This window comes from Tauraco erythrolophus, chromosome Z (assembly GCF_009769465.1).
Source record: "Tauraco erythrolophus isolate bTauEry1 chromosome Z, bTauEry1.pri, whole genome shotgun sequence".
In the NCBI taxonomy this organism is placed as follows: Eukaryota; Metazoa; Chordata; class Aves; order Musophagiformes; family Musophagidae; genus Tauraco; species Tauraco erythrolophus.
The window spans coordinates 63,451,949-63,475,345 of NC_141496.1; the positions used below are offsets into that span (position 1 = coordinate 63,451,949).

The following is a 23,397-nucleotide window of genomic DNA, read 5'->3' on the forward strand; positions in this document are numbered from 1 at the left end:
GTCATTAACAAGTAACAAGTGTGAGCAACCTCAAATGTGAAATATTGTTGGTGGAGACACGTAGAACCAGGAAAGAAAGCCCATTTAATGATGCTTCTTCACTAACAAGTTTGTTTCATATAATGCAATAACCCCTTCGTTAATCAAAAGGAGATAGCATTCACAAAAAAAGGAGACCAATCTTTTGTGTCTTTTTTAGGATTTGAATTGATGGGGAATCCATCAGGATATTTTTTAGATTTTGAAGATAAAAAACAGGTAGTAAGATGGAGAAACTTAATTACACTTCTGGCCAGCAGATACATAGGTAAGTTCAAAAAAAAAAAACAAAAAAGGAGAAAAAAGCCCTGTTATTTATTCTGTTGTAATCCCTTCTAACTGCTTCAAAAAGCTCTGTGTATTGTGATCAATTTCAAGACCCTGGATTTCAGCACCGAACAGGAGAAAAACCATGCCAGAACAAACAGTGGGATAATAGCCCCTGTTTTTGCTGATGCATGACCAACGTCCTGAATGAGTAGTGTGTTTTGGGTAGCACATTTGGCCTGCCTCTGAGGACCGAGTTTTAAATTCATTATGTTGTTGTGATTGTAAACCACCAGCTTGCACTAGGACATGATAACCTGAATACTTCCCACATGCCAGCTTCAAATATCTCTAATGAGACAGAAGCCTCAACCTGAATGAAGGCTAGGTGAGTGCCCTAATCACAAGGCTGTACTTCACATCACCTCCCTCTCACCTTTCATCTTTTTCAAATATTGCTGCATTTCATCAAAAATGAGAGTTCATTTTGAAGCTACCAAAATCACATTTCCCTCATTATTAAAAATAGGTAGTATTTGTACCCTGTTATACTGAGTGCTGAACCTCACCTGCAGCCCTAAATGATAGGATTGTCTGGATCACTGACTAATTGGTAGGATTGTCTGAATATGCAGTTCACTGATAAATGAGGCCTGTCCTACAGATAGGTATGGACTGGAGCATGTTGCTAAATGGAATTTTGAAACCTGGAATGAACCAGACCACCATGACTTTGATAATGTGTCTATGACAGTGAAAGGTAAGCATGTTTTGGAGCACATGCTAGTGTAGTAAAGCAAGACAGCTATGTGGTGTGGGTGGAGGGGTGACAGTGAGAAAGGAGAGATGCTGCCAAAGAAGTAAAGTAGATTGGAGAGGTAAAGAATATGAAAGGTACACCTAGTCTGCTTTGCTAAGGTCATGTTACTGTCTACACTTTGTTCCCTGCTTGGACAACATGAGTTACACTAAGAAGATGCAGTTCATTATTTGGATATAAAGTAAGGTTACTAGGGGTAAGGGGGTGAAGGGTGGAGTAAGAGGAAAACTGTTCATTGATAGATGCATGCCTTGGGAACCTGTCCTTATGAGACCTTTGGAAGAACCTTGTGAATGCAGCTGAGCTTTTGATGTCGTCTCATGTTGTCAGTGCATAAGAAAGAGTAGCCCCAGTGTGTGAGGTTCTACCAATAAATGCAATAATAGGGTTGTAACATCTACCTGTAGTTTTAGATCAAGATTCTGTTTTGAGTTAGCATCTTTGATATATGCATCTGCTTGAACTTTAGGATTTCTCAACTATTATGATGCTTGCTCAGAAGGATTAAGAGCAGCCAGTCCTCTACTAAAATTTGGAGGGCCTGGGGATTCCTTCCACCCCTTACCTAAGTCACCCATATGCTGGAGTCTTCTATGTCATTGCTACAATGGAACCAACTTCTTCACAGGGGAGACTGGTGTAAGGCTGGACTACATCTCTCTCCATAAGAAGGTCAGTACAAGATTTCAGTTTAAGGCTATTTTTTTCATCAGTTCAATCCAAGTTACATTTTATTCTAATTTATGAAGTTGATTTCCAGATGAGTGTCCAGCCTATAGCAGGAAGAATGTCTACCTATTCTAACAAAACTTTGAAAATGTTCAGTTGCAAGACTTCAACTCAAAGCGCATTTACCTTTGCCTAATTCCCAGGGCAAAACAACTCCTCTACCTCTTGTCCGTTTTGTATTCTACGAGAAGCTCATGCAAACATGCTGTAATGGGTTAAATAAAGAAAACCTAATGCTGTCTGGCCCACAGCTCCCCAGAGAATCCAGGAATGTGTTTTCAGAATATGTTTGTGTCTGTATGTTATGTCTGTGTGTTTACTACTGTTTACTGACTTTCACTAAGCAGATATGAAATATCGTTGCAGGGTGGTGGGAGTTCTCTCTACATCTTGCAACAAGAAGTAGAAGCAGTTGAACAAATTCAGAAGCTGTTTCCAAATTTTGCTTCTGTTGCCATATACAATGATGAAGCAGATCCAATGGTTGGATGGTCCATTCCACAACTGTGGCGAGCTGATGTGACCTATGCAGCTATGGTTGTAAAGGTAACTCGGTTCATTGACAGTCTTCTCACAGTAGAGTGTCCTGATGTGTTAATGCAGTTGCAAAGGTAGACTTACAGTCAATTTTTAAGCAGGTACTTAGAATAATAGATCCAACAAAAGGAAGTTGCCTATTGATACAGCTGGGATTTTCCCTAAATAGTCTTTTTTTTTTCAGTAGTTTTATTAAGTTTGAATTAGTTTTATTCATCTTCCCTTCAAACAAAAACAACTGAGAACTAGCCTTACATGTGTTGGAGAATGTGTCAGGTATTGTGTACAGTCCCCTAGTTAGATCCACCTGATAAGACTACACCCACACATCCTCTCTCCATGTAATACTACTGCTATCGTCTCACTACTGCTAGCTAGTGCCTCACGTGAGACATTATTTCTCAGCTCCTTCATAAGTTTATCTCATCAAGAGGCATCAGATATAAAGAAGTCCCTGGAGCTCTCAGCATAATCATAGAATCATAGAATCATAGAATCGTTAGAGTTGGAAGGGACCTCAAAGATCATCTAGTTCCAATCCCCGTGCCATGGGCAGGGACACCCTACACTACATCAGGTTGCTCAAAGCCTCATCCAACCTAGCCTTGAACATTTCCAGGGATCAAGCATCCACAGCTTCTCTGGGCAACCTGTTCCAGTGCCTCACCACCCTCAATGTAAAAAATTTCTTCCTTAGATCTGTCTAAATCTCCCCTATTTCAGTTTAAAGACATTACCCTTTGTCTTATCACTATATACCCTTGCAAAATGTCCCTCTCCAGCTTTCCTGTAGGCCCCCTTCCGGTACTGGAAGACTGCTATAAGATCACTCACCCCAGAGCCTTCTCTTCTCCAGGCTGAACAGCTCCAACTCTCTCAGCCTGTCTTCATAGGAGAGGTGCTCCAGCCCTTAGATCATCTTCGTGTCTCTCTTCTGGACTCACTCCAGCAGCTCCATGTCCTTCTTGTGTTGGGGACTCCAGAGCTGAATGCAATATTCCAGGTGGGGAATCACGAGAGCAGAGTAGAGGGGCAGAATCCCCTCCCTTGACCTGCTGGCCACACTTCTTTGGATGCAGCCCAGGATACGGTTGGCTTTCTGGGCTGCAAGCGCACATTGCCGGCTCATGTTGAGCTTCTCATCCACCAGCACTGCCAAGTCCTTTTCCTCAGGGCTGCTCTCAATCCATTCGCCACCCAGCCTGTACTTGTGCTTGGGATTGCCCCGACCCACGTGCAGGACCTTGCATTTGGCCTTGTTGAAGTTCATGAGGTTCTCACAAGCCCACCTCTCCAGCCTGTCAAGGTCCCTCTGGATGGCATCCTTTCCCTCCAGCGTGTCCACAACACCACACAACTTCGTGTCATCTGCAAACTCGCTGAGGGTGCACTCAATCCCACTGTCCGTGTCACCAACAAAGATGTTAAATAGCACTGGCCCCGTACTCACCCCTGAGGAACACCACTCGTCACTGGCCTCCACTTGGACATTGAACCATTGATCATAACTCTTTGAGTGCGACCATCCATCCAATTCCTTATCCACCAAGTGGTCCATCTGTCAAATCCCTATCTCTCCGGTTTAGAGACAAGGATGTCATGTGGGACAGTATCAAATGCTTTGGATAAGTCCAGGCAGACGATGTCAGTTGCTCTTCCCCTATCCATCAGTGCTGTAACCTCATCGTAGAAGGCCACCAAATTAGTGAGGCAGGATTTGCCCTTAGTGAAGCCATGTTGGCTGTCACCAGTCACCTCCTTATTTTCCATGTGCCTTAGCGTAGTCGCCAGGAGGATCTGCTCCATGATCTTGCCAGGCACAGAGGTGAGACTGACTGGCCTGTAGTTTCCCAGATCTTCTTTTTTTCCCTTTTTAAAGATGGGGGCAATGTTTCCCCTTTTCCAGTCAGTGGGAACTTCACCAGACTGCCATGACTTCTGAAATACAATGGATAGTGTTTTAGCAACTTCATCTGCCAGTTCCCTCAGGACCCGTGGATGCACCTCCTCAGGTCCCATGGACTTATGCACCTTCAGGTTCTTTAGATGGTCCCGGACCTGATCTTCTCCTACAGTGGGCGGTTCTTCATTCTCCCAGTCCCTGACTTTGCCTTCTGTGACTTAGGCTGTGCAACTGGAGCTCTTGCCAGTGAAGACTGAGGCAAAGAAGTCATTGAGTACCTCAGCCTTCTCCATATCCCAGATAGCCAGGTCCCCTATTTCCTTCTGGAAAGGACCTACGTTTTCCCTAGATCTCTTTTTATCAGTGACATATCTATAGGAGTTTTTCTTGTTGCCCTTGATGTCCCTGGCCAGATTTAACTCTATCAGGGCTTTAGCTTTCCTAACCTGATCTCTGGTTGCTCGAACAATTTCTTTGTATTCTTCCCAGGCTACCTGCCCTTGCTTACATCCTCTGTTGGCCTCCTTTTTGTGTTTGACTTGGTCCAGGAGCACTTTGTTCATCCATGCAGGCCTCCTGGTGTTCCTACCTGACTTTCTCTTTTTTGGGATGCACCGCTCCTGAGCTTGGAGGAGGTGATCCTTGAATACTAAACAGCTTTCTTGGGCCCCTCTTCCCTCCAGGGCTTCATCCCATTGTACTCTACCAAGGAGATCCTTGAAGAGGCCGAAGTCTGCTCTCCTGAAATCCAGGGTAGTGAGCTTGCTGAGCACCCACCTTACCTCCCTAAGAATCTTGAACTCAACCACGTCATGATCACTGCAGCCAAGGCTGTTCTTGAGCGTCACGTTCCCCACCAGCCCCTCCTTGTTGGTGAGAACAAGGTCCAGCAAAGCACCTCTCCTCATTGGTTCCTCTACCACTTGAAGAAGGAAGTTCTCATCAATGCATTCCAGGAACCTCCTGGATTGCCTATGCCCTGCTGTGTTGTCCCTCCAACAGATAATGGGGTGGCTGAAGTCCCCCATGAGGACCAGGGCTCATGAATGTGAGGCAGCTCCTATCTGTCTATAGAGGGCCTCATCCACTTGGTCTTCCTAGTCAGGTGGCCTGTAGCAGACCCCCACTACTATGTCCCCTGTCCCTGCCCTCCCTTTAATCCTGACCCATAAGCTCTCAGTTGGCTCCTCGTCTGTCCCCAGGTGCAGCTCCATGCACTCTAGCTGGTCTTTGACATAGAGGGCAACACCTCCTTCTCATCTCCCCTGCCTGTCCTTCCTAAAGAGCTTGTATCCTTCCATTCTGACACTCCAATCATAGGATTCATCCCATCACGTCTCCGTGATACCAATAAGATCATATTCCTGCAGGCACACACACACTTCTAACTCCTCTTGCTTATTCCCCATGCTGCGTGTGTTTGCGTAGAGGCATTTAAGTTGGACCCCACATGAATCTGACTTCCTGGCCGGAGTGTCTGGAATTCCTTTCTGCTGCTCTTCAGGTGCATCCAGCATATCTTGAGCAAGCTTGATATTACCCCACTCCACCTTCGAATCTAGTTTAAAGCCCTGTCGATGAGCCCCGCTAGCTGTTGTGCAAAGACCCTTGATCCCGTCTGAGAAAGGCAAGTCCCATCTGTTGCCAGCAAGCCTGGTGCCATGTGGCCCATCCCATTGTTGAAGAAGCCGAAATTGTGGCCATGACACCAGCCGTGGAGCTACATATTAATGGATTGGATGCATCTGCTTCTTCCAGTGTCACTGCTCACAACTGGAAGGATAGAAGAAAGGATAACCTGTGCCCCAGATCCCCTTACCAGCTTTCCCAGGGCCCTGAAGTCTCTCTTGATCGTCCTTGGACTTCGTGTTGCAGCTTCATCGCCACCCACGTGGAAGAGCATTAGCGGGTAGTAGTCCATCGTTGTAACAGGCTAAGAAGTTTCCTAGTGATGTCCTTAGCCTGGGCCCCAGGCAGGCAGCAGACTTGCCTCAGAGCAGGGTCTGCCCGGCATGTCGGTCCTTCTGTCCCCCTCAGATGGGAGTCGCCTATAACTAATACCCGTCTTTTCTTCTTCATGGAGGCGGTCTTGGTACAAGGGGTAGTCCTTTCTGACCCTGGTGACACCTCCAGTGCAGATGGACCCTCAGCCACATCATCTGTCGATGGGCCTTCCACCTCCAGAGCTTCATACTCTCCCATGAGAGCTGCTGGCTCCTGGGCGTCTCTTTGCTCCCTGGCATTTCCTGGCTTATTCAGGAAAAGCTCCTGTGCGACGAGATCTGCTGCTCCACAGCAGGTCGGGCTGGCTCCAGAGCAGCTCCCTTTGGTGACCGAAGCCTGTTCTTTGCTTTTGGATAATGACTGTACATGTGGTCTTATTAATTACTGCTAGTAATTACTGCTGTTCATCAGAAAAGCAGAAGAAGAGAATACCCAGCATTCCTGCCCCTGAAGGAGTTGTAGCCTGGTTCCAGCTCTTGCCACTGCATAACAATAGTTCCCACTGCAGGTTTCTTGCTTTGTGAGCCACTACCTTATACAGCATCCAAAGTCTAAGCGCTCCTGTGCAAAGTAGAAATTCCCAAACTTGGGAGCATGTATGCCACCAAGAAACAAGGTACGTCTTATCAGCTACCCTGTGGAGACAAAGGCTCCTAGCTCCTTTAGGCTGCATACAGAAGCAGTCTTCTCCAAAGCAACAAGTCACTGACTGCATTGCAGGGGGTTTGTGAGAGCGAACTATAGTGTTCATAATGACATTGTGATATGAAAGGCAGAAAAAAGAGACATCCAACATAAAATTAATACTTGAGCGGATAGGAGCTGGAGCCCTGTGTTCCTTTAGGAGGACAATTATGAGACCTTTTCAGTTGTCAGCCTTCTGAAGTTCTGTTTGGTACTTAGGCATAATATGAGACCTTGACAGATCTGGCATTTTGTAGGAAAGCAGCACAACCGCCAGTGAAATCTCGGGAGAACTAATTCCCTGTTAGCACCAAGTGGGTAAAATGACTCATTGAGGAACAGAATTCAGGACTAGCTCCCAGACACTCATGTAATAGGTACAAAGTAACTCCAGAATTGGAGAACCATTTAGGTTTAATTCAGATGGTAAATCCAGATTACTAATTTAATATTCAAGATAGAGGAGCATCATATGTAGTGCAGTAGCCAAGGAAATATATTAATAATTTATGCAGAGTACTAGTAAGAGTTATTTCAGAGACTTTCTACTGGCAAAACTATGCGGATACTTCAAATTTTAATTAGGTGATTGATGTATCACCTAAAGAATAGTTTCTCCAAGAGTTGTGAGGAACAGTTTAGTTGTTCAAACTTTTGTGAGTGACAGCTCTTTTCAATACACTGTAAAGATTCAAAAAATACAGACATTATGTGTTTGTTGGATTTTCTCCAGGGTGAAGTTCCCTCTTCTCTATGACTTTGCAGGTAATCATCCAGCATCAAAACCTGCTCATTTCCAAAGCCAACAACACCATCAACTACACACTGCTAAGTAATGACAATGCCTTCTTGAGCTACTACCCACATTACTTCACACAGCGGACTCTGACAGCACGTTTTCAGATGAACAATACAAAGCCACCTCATGTCCAGATGGTGCGGAAGCCAGTGCTGACTGTCATGGGCTTGCTGGCACTGCTAGGTACAGTAACCACTGAATAAAGAGCACATCAATAACCTCTTCTACCTAGAAACTTCCTGCCTGAGAGATTATTCCAGCCACCTCCCCACTGATAAAAGCAGGATTTCTCCTGTTTACCAGCTGGGTTAAGAAAATGAAACATCATTTTCCCTGAGAAATTAGTAGCTCAGGAGATGTTCCTGACAGTCTGTTATTAATTTGATTTAATTTACTGCTTTGTTTATACTCTCTGTATGCCAACCACTCCTTTTCTCATTGACTGGTACTTCCCTATTGTGCCATCACTTCAGGCTGAAAATGTCTTTAAGAAATCCCCACATCTGGAAGACCCATGCAGCATACTCAGGGAAGATCCTAATTCACTGTTATGTGTTTAGATGTTGCTAGCTGAACTGCTTAACTGCTCTAACTGCTCTAATTGCTGCTATACTACTGCTGTAGTACGTGCATGCTCTGCTGTTGTAAAATAAGCCCGAGTGAGTGCTATACCTGGTAAAATAAGCAAGAACACAGGTCAGTCTATATGTGCTAGTCCACATCCCCATGTGTGGACCCTTCCTGTGTCCGAAGCTGATACAGGACTGACTAGCAGTGACGCTTACAGAGCTGTCGCATTTTTTAAAGGAGAAAAGCAGATTTTTGCGGAAGTGAACAGCCCTGAAGGCGAAAGCACTCAAAACAGCACAATTGGTGTCCTGGCATCTGTGCACAGTCCAAGCGAGATGCAGCCTTCAGACAGTTGGCAAGCTACTCTACTGATGTATTCAAGTGAGGATAACAGGACTTCATCTAACATCAGCACCGTCACAGTGAACGCCACCCACTTCCCCAAACTGAGAGGTAACCAAACATCATGTAGGCAGCTCACGTAATTAGGATGTGAGGATCTTTAGGATTAGATCTTTAGGACAGAACATGTGCTGACACACTTCAGCTGAGTTGTCTTTTGTTGCAAGAGTGGAGTTTCATTTGCTAACTTTTCCTTCTCACCTTTCGGGCACTCCCAGCTTTTCTGAGATATGATGGTGCTCTTCTAGGAAAGGTTCTTTCCTAATGTCTGCACTTTGACCCTGCCTTTAATGGCAGCTGCACGTGCTACCTTTTTGGAAAGCTATTAATCTCAGTGTCCTTGGCTGAATATTGCCAGGCCTTACAATTCCCTTTCTGAGACGACTCCAAGACAGCCAACATGACCACATTATTACACAGTTGATGCAGCTGTCCAACAAATGTGTGCAGCACCTGTGCAAAAAATAAGAGGGTTTCAATTCTGGTTATGGAAGTAATAGCTTGAAATTTAAACTTGCCAAATATAGATTGTATAGCCTTGTAATAGTGCTAGCCTTGTGACTTTCCAGTGGAAGCCAGGCTCTGAAGTGCTGAAATCATAGAATCTGCAATTTATCCAGAATTTGAGAAGGTAGACTTAAACACCTGCTGCTAAATTTATTCTTGTTAATCTTGAAATCCAAGTAAAGAGTTTATTCTCTTTCATTTGTGTTCCTAAAGAGCTAGTGTATGTGACATATTACCTGGATAACAACCAAACCAATCCCTACCTGAAGTGGAAAAAGCTAGGAAGCCCTGACTTTCCTTCCCCAGAAGAGTTCCAGCAAATAAGGGATGCAGAGGTATGACCATGTGTTTGCTTGAAGCGTTGTATGGGTTAAGTGCTCGTGAATTGCTTAACTACAGCTAAAGAGACAAGAAATCAGCTCAGGTAGTCAGAATTTCCTTAGCCCACAGTCATGCACATCTCGTATACCTACGAAAATGCACTTGCAGTCACGCAGAGAAATGTAGCTGAGACACAACTGATATGTTTTGCATTTATGTTACACAAGAGACTAAATGTAGATGACCAACTTCTTTGCTACTGGGCGACCTTTAACTAAGGAGGCAAAGTAGCTCCAGAACAAGTACCACCTTCTCTCTGAAACGTCAATGAGCTTTGAGACCATTTCTGTTCTGTCTCCCCAAATAAGTCACATGGCCCTGTGTATGTTACAGAAGGACGAAACTGCTGCTTTAGAGAGTTGAAATGAACCCCTCCTCAATAACAGAAAACAAACAGCTCCCTGAGGTGAAAATTACCCAGCGTGAGTGCAGAAGACATTTAGCATCTCTCAGGGGCTTACAGGGAAGCCTGCAGTTCCCCCTCATCCTCACCAGTTCCGAATGCACCCCAGAGGGGACTGAGGAGTAGTAAGTCCTCTCTGAGGACTCCTCTCCTCCCTGCTGAGTGAAGCCTCCCTACTGTATGTGAGAATATGTTAGCAGCCCGTCACTTTAGTTCCCTCTCCCATGGTTTCTTTGTGCATTCAGACCCATGGTTAAAATAAAGGAGGCCACCTTTGTCCCCTTCGGGGCCCATAGTGGGTAATTGCCTTATGACTTTGGTGTACAGTGCTATGTCTTCTCTTCCCAGTCACCATACTCACTATTGCTAAAGCCTGTAGGTTGCTGCAAGAGCCATCAGATCTGCTTCAACAGGGTAGCAGCAAGGTTTTAGGTACTGTTGGCTATCTGGTGAAACCTCATCCTTAGAGTCCAGCTGAGTCACCGTTGTAGCTAGCAACAGCTTTCACTGCACGCTGGGAATCCATAGCTAAGAGACAGGGATGTGGTTTGTAAAGACCACTAGCCTGAAAGACATCCATGGGAGGTTACTTAAAGCAACAGATTGCGCCTAAAGGGCATCTGTAATCAACACAGTTTGTGAGAGGGACAAACCCTCTGTTTCCTGAAGAGCTGGACAGCAGGCGAGATAAAAAGTGTCCCAGCTTGAATAACTTTGATGACGTAAGCCACTTACCAGCACTAACTCTATTTAGAAATTTACAGTCCCAAAGTAAATACACAGTCACTTTACACTGATGTAACAGGTGGCCTTTAGGTGCTGTAAGGAAAGATTATTTGCAACACGTCTCTTTGGCTCCACAGGACCCGGTGGCAACAGGCCCATTCCCATTTCCTGAAGGTGGCATCCTGACACTGAAGCAGGACTTTCCTGTTCCCTCGGTCTTTCTTATCCACATCTGTGCAAGACCCAGATCTGTTCCTGATCAAGTATGTGTTTTATTTGACTGTCAGACTCACCAAATTAGAAACTGCTTCCTGTTTTAAGTCTCACTAAGAAGAAGCTGGACTAGTATTTGGGCCTATTATTTGTTAAAGGTACTGTGTCATACTTAGTTAATAAACAATTATTCTCTCCTTTGATGAAAAGGCTCTCTAAGGCATAACTCAAGATAAAGCATTCCACAGCAAGTGATAGGAGCCATCACTGAGATAAATGCAAGTTTATCCATGGTGCTAAAATAATGCAGTACTGGAAAGTACAGTATCTTTTTTAAAATCACATCATGTGCTACCAGGCTTGACAACAGCTTTCCAGTTAACAATTGATAGCTAAAAATAAAATGGAACCGTGGCTGTTGTAGATTAGACATCTGTATCTGCTCATTCAGTCCCATCCGTGTTCATAGGGGTGCCCAGGGCCTCTGAAGGTCCTCTGCAAGACTGACAGGTTGGAGACATAGGCTACAAAGCCACAGAGCAGGAATTTTGTTTTGTTTTGTTTTGTTTTTTTCTTGATTTCAATGGAAAGAATCAAAGCAAATAATTAGTAAAGGAGGATGAACACAGAAATCTGACCTGGCTGGTTGGTTTGTACAGCTTTCTTACATGAGTATGTGTCTTTGGACAGGTGACTGGGGTTCGTTTGATCCCTCTTACAAAGGGGCAGGTCATTGTGTTGTGGGACGATGACTGTGTAAATTCAAAGTAAGTAGCTTTTAAAATAAAATGGATATAACAGAGTTACCAGCACATTACTCCCTAAGTTTCTACTGGTCCTACAAAGTGAAACGAGTTCATAATTTAATGACTACTTGCTCCTTGAGAGATGCTACAGTGCATTTGTCTAACAGAATGAACTGTAGGACCTACGTGCAGTAACTATGGAGAGCAACCCTGACTAATTTGCAGTCTGAGCAAGGGAGTCTGCCTGTTGCTCAGCAGCATCCAGTGGCTTTTTTGAGGAACTTGCCTTCAGCATAGCAGACAGGAAAATCCATGATAAGTTGTATTAGCAGTAGGTGCCTAGGTGAGATCTGGCACATCCCTGTAGGGGATGTGAGCTGGAAGAGAAAACTTCTAGTTCCTTGCTCCAGCAAGCTGCACTTGACTGGAAACCCTCTGTAGGTGAACTGTCAGAGGTGATCCATTGTACATCCAGACTCCCTCAGGAAACACTGACTTAGCTCCTTTTCAAGCCAGTCTCTCTAGACAATTCAGCCTTGATAACTCTGGTTTGAGAGTAAAAGATGCTTAACAGTTTGTGGTGCTGCAAGTACCCAATACAGCGAGTCAGCCTGGATGTTATTCTGTGGGCTGTTGAAGCTGTGGTTCTTCCTAATACTGACAATTCATGCCATCCCACTTTTGGTAGGAATGAGCATTTCCTGGTTTTGGCTGCCCTTGTTGAAATGGCCCTGAGATTATGATTTGATTGCGTACCGCCTAATCAGTTGTATTTACTGAGCTGGCTTGTTTTCTTTTCTAGATGTATAAAGACATTTGAAGTGGAGTTCTCACCGGATGGAAAAGCATACCAGCGGATTAATGCCAAAGACACAATATTCACTCTCTGGGTTTACAGTCCAGGTAAGGCAAGAATACGCATATTATGTAATCTTTCATGTTAATAGTGCACTCAAGAGCGTGTGAGACATCAGTTAGTAACTAACTAGTGAAGGTATGTAGCTTGGTAGTGACATACACTCCCATCACAAATAAGAGCACTTCTCTTCCCTTAGGACTACATTCTCAGTGAAAGCCTTATTCTCAAGGACAAGCACTAATTAACAAATAGTCATGAGGACATTATTAGGAGTATTGCTATGAATAAATTCCTTGTTACACAACCCAAAGTCACCCAGCTGTGAGCCTGGTAAGCTCCCTGAGAGGCAAAGCAGTGCTTTTGTCTCTATTTGTAGCTGGTGTAGAAGCATGCAAAAATGGGAACAAAAAAAAACTTCTTCGTATGACCAGAGCATGGTGTTTTGCTCTTGGTAGTAGACACACAGCAAGGCAAGTCTGAGGTTTGGCCTCAGTCTCATAGATATTGGCCATACCTTTGCCTAAGTTTATACAATGCTTTTGGGGTGGGGCTGTGGGAGCACTTGTTTTGTACCACTGAATCTTGAGGTGTTAGACTGCCTAAGAATGTGGCATCAACACACAAATAAGTGGGAGGTCACATCCACCTTTCATGGATGGGTTGGTTGTCCTGCATTTATCGTGTTCACAGCTGCTTCAGGGGAAGGTTGCAATTCTGCTCTTGTTGTAGTCATCTGTCCCTGTTCCCATACCCTTTTGTGGCTTGGCAATCTTAAGCTATTGGGCTCACTTGTAAGAACATAAGACATCCTTCTGTAGGACAGTTTGTCCTGGCTATCTGAACACCTAGCCAAGGAGAAAACACTCTCTTTGCTGTTTCCTAGGGCTTTCCCTTTAGCCCTGACTAGCTGCCTAAGTTTTAGATGTTTCACGTTAGAGGACAGCGAGTTTCATCTTTGTCAACAGGCAAAGCTTCTCCCAGAACCTGTCGTCATTTTTCCTCAAGTACAGCCTAGATGCAATAGAAACACACCCATATGAAAAATGCTGACAGAAGGTAGTGATGTTTTCTTTGCGTACCTTTTGTTATTGTTTTTTTGGCTTTTTTAACCAAATATGGTCTAATCCGCAATGTGAGTGTCCAACCAGAATTGCTAATAAGCACTGATCAGTGCTGTGTGAAATACAGACAGGCCTTGCCTCGAACTAATACTAATAAAAAGCAATTCAGAGAGGTTTTTGCCAGAAACACAAGCTCATCTTAGCCTGAGAAAGGCTTAGCAGCAGCAGTGGATGCGTAATAAAGTTCAGAGTTATTATTGCAATGTAAAAGCTACACAGGTAAACAGAGACTATAAATCATAGCTAAGGCAAGTCTCTGAAATTAGGATTCATTATCACCTAGTGCCGCGCATCTGGGGAACCTACCAGATTTAATTGTTTGTTTCAAACACAAAAAAGAAAAGACTGCTTGAAAAAAATTCACATCTCAGCAGTTGTTATTGTTAGATACTTCCTTCTCACTCATTAAATCTAGCATTCTTTTTCTTTTAGGAAAAAAAATACTAAAGCACACATAAAAATCAAGGAAATAGATGAGAAAAAACATTTATAATGCTTGTGAGGTTAAAGACTCTGCTAGTGAAGGCTGTGTTCTTCAAGACGGATCAAGGATGAAAACCAGAAGAGCCAAAGAACTCACATACCTTTGGAGCAAGTGGTGCTGCTTCTTGAGTTGAGCAGAGGGTTTTCAGTTAGCCTGCATGCTTCTTGTTCTGCTTCTTTGTTGATCCTGTCTCCACATAACCTGTTCCAAAGGCACAATTCAGGCAGAAAAGTAAGTGAGAAAAAAGGAAATTACTAGTAGTGGGTTACAGAAGATGTCATAGCCTTCTTCCAAAGGAACTGCTGGGACATCAGTCCTGTAGCTACACTTGCAAATCCTAATGAGGAGAGAGGAGGTCCTTGGTGCAACAAAGGAAAAGAGCCGGTACTTGGCCATGGGGAATTTATCATCATTTCTAGTTACGCAGGCACAGACACACTTACATAGGGCACAGAACTGATTTCACCACTTCCCCAGCCCATTCCACAAACCTACATTTTAGAGGAGTAGTGCCTGCTCCACATCCTCCATGCACCACAGGTGTCAGCCTTTCACAGTGACCATTTCTAACCTTTTCATTTGCAGGAAGCTCAGTCTCCGGCTTTTACAGAGTTCGTGCTGTTGACTACTGGGGGAAGGCGGGCCTGTCCTCTCTTCCTGTGGAGTATGTTGAAGCTTTCAAGTGACTCTGAAGAGTGGTGCCTGGTGTGATGACTGAGTGGTGTATGCTCCCTGCAAATGACAACTCCCCAGAAAAATAAACTCCTCCCAAGCTGAGGAGGGAGTATCAAAAGGACCTGATGAAGCAAGTTAGGAATGTAAGTTAAAAGCAACTGCCCCTATTAACTCTTCAGGGCTCAAAAGACAGCATTATCAGCCACAACTGACAACTCAAGTGGTACGATTGCAAGAGGCTGCTGTAGGACTGGGATTCAGCTTGGTAACTAGAAATTACGGGAATAAATGTTTATTATTCCATATTTTACACTGAGCTAATGACCAGGATGACCAAAGACTTATAGAGGTCACCAACTGCAGCAGGAACAAGACCATCACTTCACTGTATGAGTGAGGTTGGCACCAAAGACACAAGGAGAACCTGTCTGAGAGTGAACTGCTTGCCTCAGCTACCAGCCTGTCTTGACAGAATGGTTTGATGGAAAAGCAATCAGATGGATCCGGAGCATGAAATGAAGGATCCCTACTTCCTCGCCACTTAGTGGTGCATGCTCCAGTGGGTTATTTCTGAGTACTTACCATGTCTTCAGATGTATGATGGTCTTCACTCTCTCACAAAGGGGCTTCCACCTAGCTGTCTCTGCATTTGTGGATGTTATTTGGATGCCAGAGCGATTCCTCTCACATAGGGAGAAGAAGGGGTAGCAGCTCATCCTCAAAGGGGAAGGCACAGGAAGCACTAGCCTCCAGATTTCCCTGCCTTTTCTGCTTTCTGCTTTTGCCCAAGTCACCTGTTGGCATTGTGGATGTCAGCTGCTGCCTCTTTGTGATGGAGGCTCTAACCATGGAAAGCCCTTCTTTCTCTCCATTGCTGCCAACTACCCTGGCCTTCTACAGCCCTTACAGCTAATGTCTCCCCAGCGTGCTTCCCCTCTCAGACTGTAAGTAACCTGAGGCTTGGCTTTGGGTGGCCAGGAGAGAGCTGAAATGCTAGTTAGAGCCTTTTGCGTTTTCGTATTAGAGGAGAGCTCACTCTTGAATGTAAGAGGGCTGCTCTTGACAACCAGTTGGGAAATAAACTGAGAACAGTTTGAGCTTCTGTGCTTTGCAAAGCGTGTGCACAAGCGTGTGACAGCCCCAGATCATGGGCTACAGAACACCTCTGGCTGTCCTTGCAGCTGCCAAACACTTTATGTAACAACAAAGATCCCTGAAATTGCAGGGGTGTTTTTTTACTCTCCCCTTTTCACAACTGGCACAGTTTGAACTGTGCCTTTAAAACGCTTGTAGAGGGAAGGATAATGCCAGTGAAAACAGCCGGAGTGTTTTCCATAAGAGGAGCAACTTGGTCGTACAAACAAATCTCCTACTGCTCTCTTTGCTGACATCAGCCACCTCACCAACATAACAACAAAGACTGCATATTTGGTGAAATATTCAGGTCTCAAGACAAAAAATAAAAACAAGTTTGCACTGTAGGAGAGAACTGAACTACCTCAAATGGCCTCACTATTACGGCACAGAAAAGAAACACACACAAAAAGTCATTATATATGAGTTCAGACCTTGTGTCTCCTTGCATTCCGGTTGTTTGTTCATGTGCTTACGCTGAAAGTTAGCCTTAAAAGGTTCATTTTGTTGCAGAATTCAGATGAAATATTTCTTGCCTCACTGAAGTTTGAATAAGGAGTGCTTGTCACATCCTGATCTGCCAATTCCTCACCCATAAAGGCATGCGCAGACCAGAAAAGGGCCATCGGAGCCTACTTAATTGATAACTTTGTCAGTCTCGGAAAAGTTAGTGAGAAGTTCTACTTGGATCAAGATAGTAAAAATACATTTCAAAGTTATTATAACTATCCCTAAGTGAAAAATCAGAATATGCAGTTAAATAAAATCTATCAGTTAAGACGTATTGTTTTGCCAGTATGAAGTGGAACCACAGAAAAAAATAATTTTAGAAATATTCAAATATAAACCCTTGAGATATTTCAGTGCGTCTGAAGCAGGGGAAGATACAGGAGCTTGAGAGGACAGTTTACCCTGTTAGGATGTCCTATTTGAGTAGCCTTCTGCTTTAAAATTTTCCCACACTGGCCATCAGAATATAGCAGTCTTTATCAAACCAAGGACTATGCACTAGTAACAGTTTTTTGAAAAAAAATGAAGCATAGCTGTCCTGAAGAGTACTGATTTTGCTATGCAGGGATGTAATACAAAATGTATAGGTGTGCAAATTTTGGAAAACAGAAGATCAAGAATCACTGCCCTGCTTTATTTAGCAGACAAACTATACTTCACGTGTCTGTAATGGTATATATGAGGCAAATGATGCAGAGCTTATGAGTGCTGGTGGAATGTTTGACTTTTGCAAAAGTGCAGAACAGAGAATGGCAGTTCACTTACTCTTCCACTGGACTGAAGTCTGTCCCTATGGCAAGTTACCATCTTGCAGAAGATTTTAGGCTGGGAGTCCTGCTGGCCCGGGATTTCTAATTCTCAGCAGTGACAAACATGAGGCTTGCTGCTGCCTCTTTGAAGTGGTTTGTAGTTCTCATGCTTAATTTTTTTGTTGTGCTAAAAAGCAAAGTAAAAGTACTGTTTTCTTGGAAGTTCCAAGGTAAAATTTCATACATTATTGTATTGCTTATCAAAGCCACAAAAAAGCAGAAATGTTATGTGTAATAACATGTAGATGCAAATGAAATCCTGTTCCTTAGGGTCAAGTCCAGCCACTTTGCAAAACTGTCACTAGGTCTCTCTTTTAGGACATCTACATTAAACGTCATCCAAAATGTGGAAGGCACAGTGCCTTTTCAGGTATTTTCCTGGCAGTGGCAAATATGCATGGAAAGCAGAGCTGACCCAAAATGGTACACTGTCAGTTCAGAAACAAGTTTTGAATATTCAGCAAGTTTCTTCTTCTCCTTCTTCTCCTTCTCCTTCTCCTTCTCCTTCTCCTTCTCCTTCTCCTTCTCCTTCTCCTTCTCCTTCTCCTTCTCCTTCTCCTTCTCCTTCTCCTTCTCCTTCTCCTTCTCCTTCTCCTTCTCCTTCTCCTTCTCCTTCTCCTTCTCCTTCTCCTTCTCCTTCTCCTTCTCCTTTTCTCCTTCTCCTTCTCTTTCTTCTCCTTCTCCTTCCCCTTCTCCTTCTTCTTCTTCTCCTTCTTCTCCTTCTTCTTCTTCTTCGCTGCTTTAGTATAAAGTTATTCCTCTAAGCAATGAGCAAGTCTAAACAAGCAGAAAAGAGAATTTGATGTTTCCAGGCTTGAATTTATTTCCAACAAAGTACAGAAGTTTTTGGCTGCCCTTGTGTTTTTTCTAATTTAATGTCTACAGAAAAATTCCACTTAATGCTTGAAACTTGAGTTTTCTGTAATCATCTGTCACTGACTCTCTCTGATAGGGCTTCCAAAATTGCATGTTTAACTCTACCATCTCCTCCGTTTCTGAGCAGAGATCACTCCTCCCCATCCAGTTTCAGTTTTCAGAAGTGCCAGATACGCATAGCACTAAGTGGGAGTAGCAGGTGCTTAGTAGTTCTGTAGCATCAGAACTAAAGAAAGACTGCAGAGCACTCAGGTATGTCTCTTGCTGGCCATAAATCCAAATAGGAAAACTGCAACTGCAGGATGAGATTGCCTGCTCTTCAAGCAAAAGCTTCTGAGGCTGTGTAACGGTTTTGCAACTGTGTGTTAAAATGAATGCTAGGGAAAGACCTTTCAAAGGAGTGGTTTTTATTGTCTAATCGTGTATGTATTACATTTGTTAGCATCTTTTGTGCCCAATAAAACCAGGTTTTAATCTTTCACATGAACTCTGTAAAAACAGGATATGATCATTGTGTTCTGGAAACTGCTCAAAACTCGTGCCAGCAATTTAATCTTGTGAAGTGTGTTCTCGAGGTATGAAAGGTAGCCTGTTTGGTGCAAGTTCCAACATTACCTAAAAATGAAGCCTGAAGGTAGTGTGACCATAAGAAATTCCAAGGCTGAAGTAGGAACTTAAATGCATAGATTGCCTCAGTTACCACCGCCCAGGGAAAACTGGTCTAACTCAACATGATATTGCAGCGTCAGATCTCAGGACTTGTAGTGTCCTTGCTGGGAGGAGGTTTGCTGGCATGTGAAGGACAATATCCTTGCAGGGTTCCTCCTGCTGTTGCACAGTCATAGCCTTTCTGCCAGCACTGAAGGACCTTCTGAGGACAAAACAACAGTCATTTTCATTCGTAAACAGCTTTTTCTTTTCTCTTGTTAGTGGAAAGTTTTTACAGGACAGAAGTTATGACTTCAGACCTATACACTCACTTAAAACCAGGAATAATAAGCTGGTTCTCATCAGCCAGCTTAAGCAGCAGACAGATGTGCGTCTGCCTCTAGACATACCCTAGATGTTTTATGTTGAACTCAACAGAATAACAAAAGAAGTGTAAATGAGAGCAGAATACACTCGTGGCTGCCTGCCCTGCCCTACCGTACCTCGTCTTTCACATTTCCTGCAGTCAGTGGAGAGAAACGGATATGAGCTAACCTCCCAGATCATATGATGAGGGCCTGCATGCGGTCCTGATGGGAACAGGTTCCCCCAGTTCCTAGAGCAAGGCAGATTCCTGGGGCATGTATAACTCCATGGTGTATTCTCCCAGAATCACCACTATCCTCCTACAAACGTCATGCAGCTGAGGAGGGATTTCACTGCCTAACTCATCTGGACAGACTATGCCAAGCACAATAAGGATGCGCTTGGTCCTGCATATAGGTCCTTCTTGTTCTAAGTCCCATCTGCTCTCATCATACGGTTATTATAACTGTAGACATTGAACATCCCACTTTTCCAGGACTAGTAGTATTGGTATGAATGTCCTGGCCAAAGGCCAGACTCCTTCAGCTAGGGGTTAGCATTGTCTTATCACTTCTGATACAAGTCCTAAGTTCACTGATCTCCACCTCAATACTTCCTCATGGGAGAGAGGAGAGCAAATGGTGAACATTCAGTCAACGCACTGACCTTGCACTTAGTCCAGCACAGAAGGCTGATATTTTTCCAGCACTCGGTAGTCTCTATCTATGTGGGACTTTGTTTGTGTTGCCTGCTGCTCTCTCCTGTTTCTCTCCTTAGCTTTAGATGGTAGTTCACTAGCTTGTTCCCTGTCAGGGTAGCTTTCCCTAGAACAGAAGAGCAAGGAACACCCTTATTTGATGCTGGCTGCGAGCCTTAGTAGTGCTGCCTGGAAATCCTGGGAAACACAAGCTTGAGAGACTTCTCTGCATTCCTAGGATAATGTCTTTGGCCTTGAAGAAGACTCTTTAGCCAGTGGTTTTTATGCTTCTTCCAACCAATGCAGTAGATAATAACTGGATACTGCAGGTAAGATCGTGCAAGCGTCTTGCAGAAGCTGTGTTATGGTGTAGTGAAGGTCTTCACTCAGTATCAACCTCATGCCATACCTTCCAAAAGGTGTGCTTTTGAAAACCTCAGGAATGTGGTCTCTTCAGCCTGGTCTTTCTTCTACGCTTAATAATCATGTCTTGGAAAAATTTGTGTTGCTGACAAGCTGTAGGGTTTAGCAGGGTGCTGGGGGTGTTCTGGACTGATAGTTTTATTCTTCAGAAACATTCAAAGTGAAGGTGATTTTACTAAGAGCAGTGGGAAATACATGTCAAAAGCGCTGACTCGAGTTACCTTTTTTACACATGGAATTGTCTAGATATTGTTCTTCTGGTTCCCTGTATCTGTGAAATTCTTGGCCATAAAACCTGTTGGTTCTATATCTTTCAGTTCTATACCTCTAGATATGGGAGGCTGGATTATGAAGACAGTGGGGAGTAAATTACTGCCTATACCGTTAGAAACTAGTGAAGGGTTTAGAGAACTTGTCCTATGAGGAGCGGCTGAGGGAGCTGGGACTGTTTAGTCTGGAGAAGAGGAGGCTCAGGGGGGACCTTATCGCTCTCTACAATTACCTCAAAGGAAGTTGTAGGGAGATGGGGGTCGTTCTCTTCTCCCATGTTACGAATGACAGGACGAGAGGGAATGGCCTCAAGTTACGCCAGGGGAAATTTAGGTTAGATATCAGGAAAAATTTCTTTACAGAGAGGGTTGTGAAGTATTGGAACAGGCTGCCCAGGGAGATGGTAGAGTCCCCATCCCTGGAGGTGTTTAAAAAATGTGTAGATTTGTTGTTGAGCAACATGGTTTAGGGACCCTGACAGTGCAGGGTGAATGGTTGGACTCTATGATCTTGAAGGTCTCTTCCAACCAGACTGTTCTATGATTCTATGATTCTATGATTCTATGAAACACAAGTAACTGCTCATTTAAAGCAATGTCCCAGTGTTATCGAAAAGAACATCTGCTTTTTTGTATTTGTGATTCAGGGGCTACTTAAAAATACTCCGTGCAGACTTTTGAGTATTCAGATGTATCAGAAATAACTGTAAGATATTACCGGGCAGCAAGGATTATACTATCAACCTCATCTCAAGAGTTGTCGTTCAAGAGGATTTCTTAGATTCACAATTTAAATAGAAATGTTGGTGGGATAGGCACGTTGTCTATACCAGGACCTTGCAGGCACCCACAAGCTTTCGTTGCTTTGCACAGCCTCACCTGGGACCTCCACCCGCACACTCCTTGCCTCTGGTCCACAAACCCTCTTCAGCTCAGCCCAGGCTGCTGCCCCTTGGGAGCCTTGCTGCAGGTAGCTCTGCCTCTGACCCCATCTCCAGCCCCGTTTCTGGCCAGAGCCACCTTGCAGACATGCCTGTGCCCTGCCCTGTGCCTTGCTGCTCTTGCTCAATGGCTGGACTTCCCCGGTGAACCCCAGACCTGCCTTGACACCACGCATTTCTCTGATGATCAGCACTGTTGAGGGACCTGTTCCTGTCACCACCCCTGCCCTGCTCCCCCTGCTTGGTGCCAGGAATGCTGCCTCGCCCATGATGGGGCCACACTTGGCTGCCGTCCCACCTCCCCTCAGTGAGCAGCCCCGCTGTTCTGGCTCCCTGACAGGGAACAGCAGGTAACACAAAGCAGTTCCAGAGGTGTTTTTTTTTTAAAAACATTTATTGACAAATGCCACATTAGGTATTCCCTTGACAATTTGAATATGAATACTGTGTTGCACACAGTCTACAAAATCCCCAATATTTTCATGTGTTTTTCAGGGAAAACACACTAGTGCATACTATGATTTTCTTTTTTTTATTAGCTGAGTGGCAACTTCAAGACCAAGAGGTCTGGCTTCTGTGCTTAAGGATAGGATCAGCAGTGTACTTTCAGCAGGCCCCTGGAAAGAAAGAAAAGTAAACTTTAGTCCCTGTAAGTAAATTTGAAAAGTGCTTTAACAGCCTTTCAGTCTTCGGTGAAGCTGTAGCTACAACCTTGCTAGAGTGCTTCTGAATCACAGTAAAAGATTAGGATGGGAGGTGAAAAAGTTGCTGTTTGCATGGCTCTGTGTCTGCTAGCACAGCACTTGCGCAGCCTTTGCTGGTCCCGGCTAGCCATGAGTTTTCAGCGTGCGTGAGCACCTCGGCGACCACCCACAAATCAGCTACCCCTCCCTCTGCTACAGGAAGCAATACAGAGCGGCATGGGGCAGGGATGCCCACACCAGTCCCCTAACCTTCAATGATGCCAGCACCTGCTCTGCAGTGGAGGACTGGCTCCCACAACTATGTGCTGTTCAGGTTTTCGCTGCTGTTTCTTGTCCAGCAGTGCAGAACGTGTGTTACTGTGGCAAACCCCAGTCCAGGTCCTCAGGCCTGGCTTAGTAAAGGGCCAATCTCCAGGCAAGGCAGTGTGCATTTGAAGGGTGTGTGTGGGCACTCAGCTGCCAATGAAGAGGAATTTCTGCCTTCAGCATCGCCCTAAAAAATTGTCTGCCTGTCATCTCATGAACAGCGTATGAGCTAGAAGATCAGTTTCCATGCCTCCAGGAAAATAATTGTCTCAAAATGGGCTTTAGATGTGCTCTGTTCGCATGTTATGTGGCACAGCTGCTGGCTCCCACTGCCAGCAGACCCAGTTGGAACCGCTGCTCAGAGCCCCTCATCTCTGCTGGTCAGACAGCCCAGGACATGAATCACAGTGGAGCTAACAAGAATGAGGGTGCTCCTTCCTGGAGGCAGCTTCTCCTTCTTTCCTGGAGGATAGCACACAGACCTGAGGTAAGATGCTGTTATCCAGGCGGCCAAGACAAGCATTTCCAAGTCCAGAAACACAAGGTTTTTACACCTGTCACTATGCTGTCTCTTAGAGAGAGTAACAGAGCTGATCTTCCTGTGGTAGTGTGCCAGTTTCAGCACACAGGATTCCTATAAGGGCAAACTTAACACTGCAGAACCACCCTGTAACAAGCTCTCTCCCTTGTGTCGACTTTGCTTTGCACTTATTTTCTTATTTGATGCAACTTTTAAAAAAAGTTGCTGAAAGCACCACTTAGTTTGCTACGATTCTGTCGCATTTACAGGAAACGCAATCACCTACTACAAGCTGCCAGCGCAGCTATTTCAGTGAGTTTGCTAA

At 44.4% G+C, this 23,397-nt stretch overlaps 1 protein-coding gene across 1 annotated transcript in view; it reads left to right on the top strand.

Moving 5' to 3' along the window:
- The window catches only part of IDUA (alpha-L-iduronidase), a 51,338-nt gene extending 36,458 nt beyond the window's left edge, over positions 1-14,880 (top strand). Inside the window, exons 4-14 of the mRNA XM_009980231.2 lie at positions 200-307; positions 971-1,066; positions 1,596-1,798; positions 2,222-2,401; positions 7,749-7,965; positions 8,590-8,805; positions 9,475-9,596; positions 10,909-11,034; positions 11,675-11,751; positions 12,533-12,633; positions 14,780-14,880. Coding sequence (XP_009978533.2) covers positions 200-307; positions 971-1,066; positions 1,596-1,798; positions 2,222-2,401; positions 7,749-7,965; positions 8,590-8,805; positions 9,475-9,596; positions 10,909-11,034; positions 11,675-11,751; positions 12,533-12,633; positions 14,780-14,880 — 1,547 coding nt within the window. The remainder of the gene's footprint in view (positions 1-199; positions 308-970; positions 1,067-1,595; positions 1,799-2,221; positions 2,402-7,748; positions 7,966-8,589; positions 8,806-9,474; positions 9,597-10,908; positions 11,035-11,674; positions 11,752-12,532; positions 12,634-14,779) is intronic.
- The last annotated feature ends 8,517 nt before the right edge of the window (positions 14,881-23,397 follow it).